Genomic DNA, 11,670 nt, shown 5'->3' with positions numbered 1-11,670 from the left:
GTCCATCAGGACCAAGAACCTCTCGCTACAGATGCAGTTTCTTCCCGTCAGCAGTTGGTCTCATGAACCAAGTCCGAGTCCCCCATTGACCCAACACTCCATCCCAGTAACGATTTGCACAGTGGTTTCTCACACCATGGAAACATAAGGAGTGTTACTGGAACATATCAAATGCTCTTTGGTCTCACGGGAGTTTTAATTGAAGCTTTCATATAACAACAAATTTACAACTGAAAAGCGGAACGCCTCCTTATTTATTCATGAGTTATACATGATAAGATACATCATAAAGTATATACAAAATCTACACAGCAAAAACTCGAAAGAGATAACGATACAAATATTTGTCTTTCCCTTTGTAAAACCATTTTGAAAAAAACATCTTGTTATAAAATAGGCTCGCTTCTTTAGGCTATTTGACAGCCTTGAGTCCGTAACTAGGTCTTTCTTGTTAAGGGTGATATTTATAAATCGGCATGTCAGGCTATTTTTAAAGGAGCTGTGTGTACCAAGCATCTATATATTCTCTATGCAAAGGAATCCCTCTTTACAAAATTAAAAAAGATTCTTACTAAAAGCCCTTTGCAGCACTCTGCAATGGATTCCTGGGTATTTATTTAATGGATCTACTGTTAGCTAAGCTTAGCTATCTGCTAAGCTTTTCAGTACAAAGCAAGAACAGAATAAAGGGGCTGTATGTTCCAATATATGTTCTCTATGCAAAGCAATCCCTCCGTGCCAGTAAAAGTATGCATTACATGCAAAGACTCTGGTGTGATTCTGGTGTGCAACGATCAGTGTCAGATTGAACGCAAATGTTGTGAATGATGAAAAAGTGTGAACAGATCTTTGAGGGGACACACTTCTCATTTATCTTCCCCTCAAATTTTGCATTTCGCACTCGCAACTGATGAATATCAAACTTTATCTGACCACATTCTAAGTGTTATTTCAAACACGCTCAACGTTCTGCTCTACTCAGACTTCAATATCCCTTTATTTTAATTAAAATACATCCAGGGAGGTTTACACTCCAATATCAATTAGCTTTAAAGGAAAAGCAGCAGGTCTCCCATTTCCACAATTTGACAGTGGCAAACCATCCATAGCATTATCCCGCGGATGCTCAACATGCAGCAACGTTTGTCCCAGTGTTGATCACTGGCAGTGTCGGGGCCGGAGCACCTTGTGCATTCACTGGAGTCTCTTACAGCTGTGTGGTACACATTCAGCCTGCTCCTCCATCTCAGGACAGGGGACGCCGGCGTTGGCCGGCCGCAGGAGGATGTAACGCGTGCGGTGGCGGACACCACCTTTGGAGCAGGGACCGAGACACAAACCCCAGGACGACCACAGAGACACTTCACAGTCCAGGGGTGTCGCTAAACAGAGAAGAAAGAAGAAAAAAACAGAACGTGTGAGTAAAAAGAGGAAAGGCAAAGCGTGAGTGAGCGGTGCAAATCACGATAAGTGCTGGTTATATAGAAGCACGCACTTGTAGGTTCATCATAATCGTCATTAACTTCCAGGTGGAATGTTCATGTCCCACAGATGTTGGGAGTCCTGTGGACTTACCTGAGAAGAGCTGAGGATTGATGGAGTTTGGCAGGATATGATTGGACATGAGGATTTGACGGTCAGATGATCTGTGCTGTCGAGTGATCCTTATGCTGGCAATAGGTGGAAGCTCCTTCAGGCGTGGGTAGTAGAAGGAGTTGGCTGGATGGTTCGGCATCAGAGATGTGAGCTGAACAAGTCATCAAAAAACTGTTATGCAACATGTATCGGGAGAGCCGGTAGGTTCTCAACAATAGTTCAAGTGCACATAGTCGACTTTAAATACATGCTGGGAAAGGATCTGTTATGTAAGTGAGGCCCCTTTTACTTACTTTTTACTTGGAAATCCCTTCAGGTCAGGCATGAGGGCCGGCAAGTAATCATTAGTGCAGACAGCTAAGAATGACAACCCTTTCCCACACTGCTAACCTATTTTAAGTATAAGGCGAGGACCTTGCCTTGACTCAACGTGGAGTGAATGACCACATTAGGTCAACGTATCAACCAATGGGCGAGACCATTGCGAGACCTCACCTTTGTGATGTTTTCTCGAGGGCTTGTGGGGAAGTTAGGAGAAGAGAAAGTGAATCCACTGTCTGTCCCTGCGTCGTAAGGCTGTAGGTCAAAGGTCACTTCCTGTTTCCACTGGCTTCCCTCGCAGAGGTTTACGCTGTCCACACCAACAAACCAGTCGGGGCTGGGGATCATCTTCACCATGAGGGACAACTGTTGGTGGGGGAGAGAGAAGGCGGTTAGATGAAGCTTTAATAAGAGGAAAACTTCTGTTCATTGGCCTTTTTATGTCCTGAAATATTGTAACAATTATTGAATGGATTGCCATGACATTTGTATGTCGACATATATGTTATTCCTAAATTTGAGTAACTCTGGTGATCCCATAGCTTTTCATCCAGGTTTATGACTTAACACTTGCAAAACCGACAACGCCGTGTTTTTTGTCCTTTGAGTTCTTTGCCGGATGTTTACATTCTCTGTGGACGGATTTTATAGCCGCGATAGCGTCAAAACGTTGCAAATGCAGCCAGAAATCATTATGCAGGTGTGTTTCTGGGATCAGAGTGACGGCTGAGTGCAAAGATTGGTGTGATCCAAGTGACGGCGCCAGAAGCAGGGGAGAGGCAGCAGGGCGGGGGCCATTGGCCGCTCCACTTAACGCACCACGCTCAATTTGACTTCACGGCTGGTTTCTCAGATGCTTTCGTGTATACTTTCTCTCTTTCTTTTTATATCTTCTCATATCCAGGAGCAAAACACTCTGAAGAAAATATTTATTTCAAGATTGATTCAAATTTCTTTCTATGTAAATATTCTTTTCCCCCCAATGAGCTCATTTGGCTGTAACTGCAAATTAAACTAAGATGGAGATTTCACACACAAATAATCAAAGCACTGCTGTAATTACTCTGGCTGCTATTAAAAGTCTAACAGCAACACTCTGGATAAGTAGGGGAAAAATCATAAAAGTACAAACAACAATCAACTGCTGTTGGTGTAGTTTGATTACCTCACAGCATTATTATGTGTCATGCTGCCTCTCTCTGTTGGTATATGCTCTTTGCAGAATCTATTAAGTTAAAGAAAAGAAAATACGCTTGTAAAACACTGATGGTGTCAGGAGTCATTAAAAAAATCGAACTTATTAACTCTAGGACTGGAGACTGTGTGTGCCCTGCGCATACATGCACCCACCCAGTATCCTGTGCAGCCTCAGACTGTGATGGATGTTTCCTGAGAGCTAATGACCTCATGCAGGAAGTGGCCCCGGGGTCAGCGCACGCTGAGGTGGCAGGAGACCAGAAAACAGCGTATTTGACAAAAACTCTCCTCACTTGCGGGCCGGAGAAGGTTGGGTGGGCTTGGAAAGGGTCGCTACTGGAGTCAAACAGAGCACACTGGATCTAGGATTGCTGGAACAAACCATCAAACCAGTTTACCAGGTGCAAAAGACCACTGGGGACAGGGGGCAGGCAGGTAATGTCAGCATGACACAAGGGGTTTGTTTCTTGCCTGTGGGGCACGCAGAGGAAACCAAATGAGAAGCAGCTCTGTTGCTTTTTAGAATCATCCACTGATCCCATCCTTCCTTCCTTCCTTCCTTCCTTCCTTCCTCCCCCCCTTTCAGGCTCCTTTCAAACAGCGTTTTATCCAAGAACTCCTTCCTGCTATATCAATCGGGCCACTCAGCAAGGACGTCTACTACTTGATCAGTCCGTGTTGGTTCTAATATGCAGGCCAGGAAGTGTCTCTGGAGCAAAGACAGTTACTCAAAGCTGCCATGATCCCACTCACGAAGACTTCAACACACCTAATCTTCAGGCTCAGAGAGACCTTAAAAACATGCAACTCACTCCAGTAGCGCCAGCTCGTAAATGCTCAGCTCTTGTCCTCTTTTCTGTGGGGCCAGTGACTCAGATACTTGAAGAGTAAATGGCAGTTAGATCCTGAATGCTGCTTATTTGACAGGATCAGTCTGTTTTAAATTACACATTTAACAGACGTGGCAGAAGGCTCATGAATATGGAGATAGGAATCAAATGTGTTTTGGATTCTTGGGCCATTGCGTATGAATGTTTTGGTTTGTGGGCAAGAAAAAAAGCACAGGATTTATATAAGAGTTTGCGCGAGAGAAAACGGTAGATAAGCCAAATAGCAGATGAAGCTGTCAACACATTCACAACATTGTCAAGTTGAAAAAAAAAACATACATAATCACCTGCTTATTTTTGCACGACATTTTTGTCCATCTAAAAACAGACGAGCCCATTTAAAAGCAGCCACAGACATCAAGTATCGAGGTGAAAATTTGTGAAGCTGCTGTCCATGACAAGTACCCACCTGAAGATGTCCACCAACAGGGTTGTTCATGATCTTTACTCAGTCATCTGGGGACCTGAGCCTCCCCATGACGTCGCCCATACACTCTGACCAAAAACAGTTCTTTCCACTATCCAATCAGACTATGTTTAACCCAAGTGCTGAAGGCCCGCGACCACAAGCGGCCACATCCATCCTTCGCGGTCTGCACTCCGTCTCCTGCGCGTCCCACTGAACTGTGAGCTCAGGGTGAGGGGCCTCAGGATGAAGTTTAGCACTGGCTTAACAATTTGAATGTGTTTGCAGGCTTATTGTCCAACCACAACGCACAGTTTATCGTCGCTTGGCTACAGGGATCCACTTCTGCGGAGCAGCGAGTGAGTCTGGGGTTAAAGGTCACGGTCAGACTCGCTAAGTTTGTTCCTAGGGCTTACACAAAGGCAAGGGATTTGAGGTAGGCATGCGGTTATGGCACTATGGAAAAATGCGTCATGCAGCCGATGAACGCGGGGTAAAGGGCTGCAGATGGAAAGGCAAACATTCACTGTTTGAGTTTTTAGAAATAGGTGTTGGCCTGCGACAAAGTCTGGTGACCTACATTCGTCCCTAAGTTCTTACACTGCCTCAACCCGCGCGCCCCCTTAAGTCAGACACTTTGTGTGACTTACTCTGTCTGAGCATGTTTGCTCCTTTGCGAACGAGTGGTGCTTCTACTGAGAGTTTATTGGTGCCTACCAGGGAGCTCCTGGGCTGCATGAGCAACTCTGTGGAGCTGTGCCCGATGCCGTTAGGGATGCCGGCCGTTCGGTGCATGGCGCCGACCGCGCGTCTCTTCCTGGCCTCCTTGGCCGCCTTCATCAGCTCCACCGTCACCCCGACCTCAGCAAAGCTCTGCACCCCTGCACTTGCCGGAGCACCCTCCTCCCACAGCTGAAAATGCTGATTGTGGCTGACCGCTAAAGGGAGAGAGGAGAACCGGGGTAAGATGCTGATTCACCGGAATGCATATCAATGTCAATGAAGTACCGCAGAGCCTCAGCCAGGCGCTGAGATCATTTCCACGGTGGAGCCTGTGTGTATTTCTCCTACATTCTGCGATTTAACAGACAATTCAGAAGAATCTGCTAGTATGCATGTCTCTGGTTTTATTGAACTTTTTACAGTTACTCTCTTTTCTGCTTTTATTACTGATAACTGATCGCTGCTGAGAGGCAGGTTTACGATCTCCTACCTTTGATCCTTCTTATTAACCTAATGGACAACGGAAAAACCTTTTTTCTTCACATTCTCATATTTAGTTTGAATTATCAAGCGTTTAATTAAGATTGAACAGCTGGCACCTCCGGTTCTGGTGCGCTATATTAAAACCCACAGAGCCACATGCCTGGCCCAGTGGTTTTAAGGGCGGAGTAAGGTTAGCCAGAAACACGCTGACAAATGCTCTGACGGCTCTGCCTTACCTCACTTCTCAGAGCTGCGTAATGGCACACATACACAAGTTGCACTTAAATGCTCTCTACACATGTATTAACACACATTCTGTACCAACCCACGCACACAATCTGCCCAGCACACTTCACACACTATCTTATTTCTCCCCAAACCGCCCTTACTCAATTGAATTTCCATCCTAACAAATTTCCCACAAGCATCAGGACCTTGAAACTCGATAAGACGTCACGTTAAGCCCCATCAAGTTAAAGCCTACTTCCCGCCCTTCCTAAATTGCTTGCGTTTATTTTTGTTTTTGACAAACTCTATTTCCTCTTCCCTGTGGCAGCACCCTCGCACCCACAATAAAGCACCGCACAACCATTGCAGGCCCCCTTGAACCCCCCCCTCGACAGGCTAAGCTTTTCTTTGTGCTGTGACAAAACTCCATTTCCAACATTGTTTTTGTCGCTTACCAGCAGAGCGTCGGACCATTGAGGCCCCTGCGCTTTTCTTCTCATTTTGTTCTCACGCCTTTAGGGAAGGGGGGACACACATCAAAAGATATTATGGTTGATCAGAATCTCCGGTGTCTGTCTCTATGAGGAGTAACTAGCACATCGTCCCCCGGCACCGTCGGGAGAACGGGATACCAGACAAAGCCGCGGCCGCCGCAGACTTCAATGCACGAGAGCAGTCCGGCACACGCACACACAAACGTACAAACATCTGCCAGCCATCCCATGCCCCATGGGTTTTGGGGGGGATAGAAAAGCAGAATACGGGGGCCGGAATTGCTTCTTCTTTTCGTCCTCCTGGCTCGGAAGTAAGTGGTCTGACCCCACCACACCCAAAACCATCATCACCCACCATCCCCAGCCCAGAAAACCACTGCTGCAGCGTTTACCGGCAACACTGTGGTAAACCAGCAGAAATGTGGGAAGGAGCAAAGGTTTGAGTCAAATAAATGGAGAATTATAAAGATATGGCTGGAAAGAGTTTGTGGAACAGCCCATCTGGTTGCATTTAGACTGTCTTTCTTATTGCTCCATTAACAGCAATCACCACCTTGTAAGTGTCTGTGAGCATATGTGGGTGCTGACTATAAGGACTTAAGCCTCTGACACGTGATGGGGAGCAAACATCTTCCTTTAGTTGAAGTGTCTCTCCATCTCACTGTGGTTCACCATCTCCGTCCCGCGTTCAAAAATTCAATGGATTACTCTGTGTTTTAAGTAAAACGTTCCATAAGCTATACCAGATTTTATAAAATAACCGACCTCTTTGTCCCGGGCTGTTTTTTCTCACCTATGAGCTTGGACCACTGTGCAGGGGGCCGGAACAGTGGATACTGCTTGGGGAATGCCTCCGGGCTCCAGTGACCTGTAAAGACCACTATGTAGGAAGCAGGACCCTTGGCTGTGCAGTCCGTCCCATTGAGTGGTCTCAAAGGTCCAGCAAAAGTGAGACAAAGCTTCAGAAGTACAACGAGAAGCTGCCGCAGCCAACTGCAGGTCAGGTGCTCAGATGACATCATCTGAAGGAGACGGAGAAATGAAAAGTGATTGTGAAAGAGTTTTCATTAATTCCACTAGACACACTGGGGATATTTTATAATTAAAATCTGCGGATTCTAACATTTGAGAAACAAAACCAGAGCAATCGTGGAAAATGATGGGAAAAAAAAAAATTCAATTTCCCTGCCGTCCCTGATGACTTTGATTCCCCAGAGCTGGGTCGAGTGTGTGTTGGTCCACAGCCAATCTGTGGCTACACGGCAAAACATTTCACGTAGTGTCGGCCACAGCATTGCTGTTGTTCTATTCTCGGGCTGGTATGACACATGAAATCCTCTCCTCTGCTGCTCTACTGACCTCAACGACTGACCATCCACTGACCACCGGCGGCTCGGTCATAATCTCACTATGTCGAGAGAGGCAGCGAGGCGAGGAGGGCAAAGTGCATTATCACCTTCCATCTCACTCCAGAAGACGAATGTAACTCCTTGTAATGCCATTTGTCTCCTCTCCACACGCTTTCTGCACAGACATCCTTTCATCGCACAATCCTTTTTACACTTCACACCCTTATTTTCATTACCTTCACTGCTCTCTAACAACTAAAAGTGACAAGCTATTCTATTGTGCTGCAACAAATGCCCCGCTAATTTATTCCAGATTTATTTTTAAAGTGGGAGCTGTAAAACATCCATGGAAACAAACAGAAGTAATTTGGCAATAGAGTGACACGGTTTTATTGTATCTATAAAAAATAATTTCTCATGAATCAATAGGTGTTTTTCTCTGCGTTTGTGTGTTTCGTGGCTGCAGCCTTGTGTGGCGTTTCTATTGGTAACTGCACTATAACAAAACACCCAAGCAGCTGCAGAATGCAGACAGTTAAATTTGGGCACACAATAACACACATGTGCACGGCAACACACACTCCCATGCACACACGTAAGTTACACACTTAACAGTCATGTCAAGCTGCTCATTGTCCCTGAAGTCTATTTCCAGAGGTCAGACAATACTGTGCCAATGTAGCTGCAAAACTCTGACTCTTTTTTGACTGCAGCCTTATTTAACCAAGTGTTTTATCAATTCCCCGTCTCCATCAAATGTATATTAACCACTGCATAGTTTTAACAGCCAGCTGTAAAAATACCTTGAGTATAGAGACACACAGAGCCCGGCTTTGATCTCACTGCTCAGTCAACGAATCATCTCACTGGCTTCTCTGCAGGGGACGGACAAAGCTCCAGGTTTAAATGCCTAATTATGCAACTTGTTCCACAAGGTAACTCTGTTTCCTTGGGGATTTTTCGTTGTATTTTTTGTGCTTGAGTTAAGTTCACCTCAGGATTTTGTCACGTGAGCTTAACTGCTGATGCCCAGTTAGCTCCGTTCCTTATGTTTTATAGTAGAGAATTAGGTCAACCTTGTTCACACACACATTCCAGACAACGAAGGTGAATGTTTTAAACTGTCAATTCACGCATGCACAATACATTACCTTTCTTTTTCCAATTGGTTGGTTTATTTTACATACTGTGCAACCTGTTAATGGCTGCCATGTTGATTTGGTTGCCGTAACAACCATTTACCAGATCACCCCTAACTTAACCTAAGCGTTTGCTTCAGTAAAGCCTTCGATCATCCCTCTGAACCTGTCACACTGACCCTAAAACACACTAAAGAGACATATTTTGAATTCCCCCCCTGTCACACACAGATGTGCTACAGGTGATATCTGCAGGCACGCCTGGAAACACATGCAGCAACAATGAAAGATTGTATGGCATTTATTGACGCAAACACAAACAAAAAGCACTTATTTTCAGTAGACTCTCTTTCTCACACACACCTACACACACACACACACACACACACACACACACGTACAGTGTGTAGTCACACCACACAGACCTGCTCTCGTCAGTCAACACAGACAGACAGACGCAAGACACAATAAAATTGGGGGATGTGGCGCGGGGCCAAATGTGGCGGGTGCCTACCCATGGGCACCTTCCCTGTGTAATTACAGCAGACTCATGCAGAGATAATACACACATTTGTCTCTGCTCATATACACAGGCATGCAGGTATGCATGCACAAGCACAGATTTTTAACAAGGGGATGGCGGGGAGGAGACCTGCTGAAGATTTTCCTCAAAAATATTTTAAATAGGAGAGTGGTAGATTGTGGGATTTTGGAGACAAGAAATGCAACAGTATTTTTTGAATGAGCCTTTAAAACACCCGCGTGGGCCTGTAATGTTCATCGGCACGCATGCATCGACACACAAACACGTTCAGCTGTGCATGTATCACAACAGGAGGTCAGAAAACTGACACGCAAGAGGAGGGAAGATCATGACAACTAATGGGGAGGCAGCAGTTCAGACAGAGATAAGAGTAAGGAGGGGATGCATATTCTGCTTTGCCTGAATCCATGTATATACACAATTTCAGCCAAAAGAATAGGGTGGATGGACATAGCAGACATATATCTCGATATTGTAAACAATTTGTAGCAATGAAGGTAAGATTACCTGATTGCAAATACATGCAAGAATCAATAAAAACATGGCAATAGATTTGTGTTCATTGTCGCAACAAACAAAACCATAATTCCATCACACATATGGGATAACCTTATGATAGTTGTACTTTCCCTTACTAGTACTCCCTTACCAACGGCTTTAATTAACGGTTACTTAATAAGATCAACATTAAAAAAAAGATATATCTCTGAAACATGATGCATTGTTAACCTCATATGTATACAAGAAAAAAATGAAAATAATCTCCAATATGTTAACATGTTAAAGCATCAGTACTAATAATCCCATATTTGACTTTATTACCTATATTAATGTATATAATTATTTTTAAGTGTACGGGATCGTTCACACTTGCATGTGTGCTCTCAGACTCTGGTGCGGAGAATGAATGGAGTCTCAGCGGGTTTCCTACCTGCGTTGGTTCAGTCAGTCATTGGAGGCTGGAGAAGCTGCAGCAGAATCACACTGTTCGGCTCTCAGAGAGGAAACAGCTCTATTCGCTTCTTCTCTTCCTCCCCACTGCAGCCTTTTTGGCCTTTATCTCTCTATCCTGCCTGTATCTCCTTTCTTTCTCTCCTCCTCCCTTCTCTCTCTCTCTCTCTCTCTCTCATTGTATCTCCTCATATTACCTCTCCTTTTCTCACTGCCTCTCGCTTTCTCCTCCCCTCCTCTTTTCTCCCCCTGCCTCTCCTTGTATGGAAAGGGAGTTAACAGCCTCACTCCTCTCCTCCGCTGTCCCTCGATCTTTCTCCCCTTCCCTCCCCAGCCTTTTGAGTGGCCGTGTAAACTCGGCAACCTCATTGCTCAGCAGGCAATCAACATCAAATTGGCCTCGTTTTAACATTCACCACTCAGCGTTGTGTATTTTCTTACCTCTGTTCTTCTGAGCACGCTGTCACACTTGTTCGTTGCTGAGTAATGGAAGTAAAATTGAGACACAAGAAAGAGGGCTCACGCAACCTGGACGACACGCGAGTGGAGTCCGGTCAGAGGCACAGCCATTTATTTCCGCAGTTAATCCACTGATTGGAGATTGGAGAAAATCAAGGGGCTTTCTAATGGCTTCCGTCTTTTTTCCCCCCTCCAAATATGTCGGACCTGTGGCAGATCCAGCTGTGATCTCAGCCGAGGAACCCCGTATCCCCGGGTCACAGGGTTTGCGTGTCAGACGTTTGGTCCCCGGGTCCCACAGCTGGTACACACATGCGCAACCAGGGAGGTTTTCTGCTGCTGGCTGCCGCTCACTCATCAATACGTCAAGGCTCGGGCAGCAGTGTGTGAGAGCGTGTGAAATCAAAGATGGACTTGACCTGGCTAACGTCAGCCAGGACCAAAGCACAACCCCCTGGGACCTGGACGAGTGCAGACCTTTGGATCGATTCTGGCCACGTCACTACGGCTCGCCAGAAAGTAGGGGAGACCAGAAGAACCTGACAGAGGAAGAGGATAAATGGGGTTAGATGTGGATCAGGTAACAATCTGGAGTTTGTGTCCAGCAGTCATACACAATCAAATACACAATTACATTCATTTCTTTCGGCCCTCTTTGTCTCCAAAACCATTACTCAGTCCTCTCATCTGTCTGTCTGGAAAGTAGGTTATTGGAAAACTTGGACTTCTCCGCTGCTGCCCACTGATTAATGTCAGTGAGCTCAGTATTCAGATAGACTCATTCATGTGAAACATCAATGACGCACATCTGTGAGTTTGTGTGACTGTGTGTTTGTGTGATACACCAAACCGCAAAATATCTGAAGTGAACATTTAGACCAACTCATATC

The 11,670-nt window shown here is 45.4% G+C and overlaps 1 protein-coding gene across 1 annotated transcript; it reads right to left on the bottom strand.

Moving 5' to 3' along the window:
• Positions 1 to 223: 223 nt before the first annotated feature.
• spon2a (spondin 2a, extracellular matrix protein) lies at positions 224 to 10,638 on the bottom strand. Its single transcript, XM_040173214.2, has 6 exons — positions 10,302 to 10,638; positions 7,132 to 7,360; positions 5,128 to 5,348; positions 2,092 to 2,283; positions 1,576 to 1,747; positions 224 to 1,382 (listed from the first exon to the last, which is right to left on the bottom strand). Exons 2-6 carry the CDS (start codon positions 7,358 to 7,360, stop codon positions 1,195 to 1,197), a joined length of 1,002 nt encoding a protein of 333 aa, XP_040029148.1. The 5' UTR covers positions 10,302 to 10,638; the 3' UTR covers positions 224 to 1,194.
• Positions 10,639 to 11,670: the final 1,032 nt, after the last annotated feature.

The sequence above is a fragment of the Gasterosteus aculeatus genome, chromosome 4 (assembly GCF_964276395.1).
Source record: "Gasterosteus aculeatus chromosome 4, fGasAcu3.hap1.1, whole genome shotgun sequence".
Taxonomy (NCBI): Eukaryota; Metazoa; Chordata; class Actinopteri; order Perciformes; family Gasterosteidae; genus Gasterosteus; species Gasterosteus aculeatus.
The sequence above is the reverse complement of the archived record's forward strand: the minus strand, read 5'-3'. Positions and strand labels throughout refer to the sequence as shown.

Coding starts and splice junctions, on each gene's coding strand:
- spon2a (XM_040173214.2), bottom strand. CDS start 7,360: ATGATGTCATCTGAGCACCTGACCTGCAGTTGGCTGCGGCAGCTTCTC. Junction 5,349..7,131: donor ACAGTGGTCCAAGCTCATAG/GTGAGAAAAAAC, acceptor CTCTCCCTTTAG/CGGTCAGCCACAATCAGCAT. Junction 1,383..1,575: donor CAATCCTCAGCTCTTCTCAG/GTAAGTCCACAG, acceptor TTCTCTGTTTAG/CGACACCCCTGGACTGTGAA.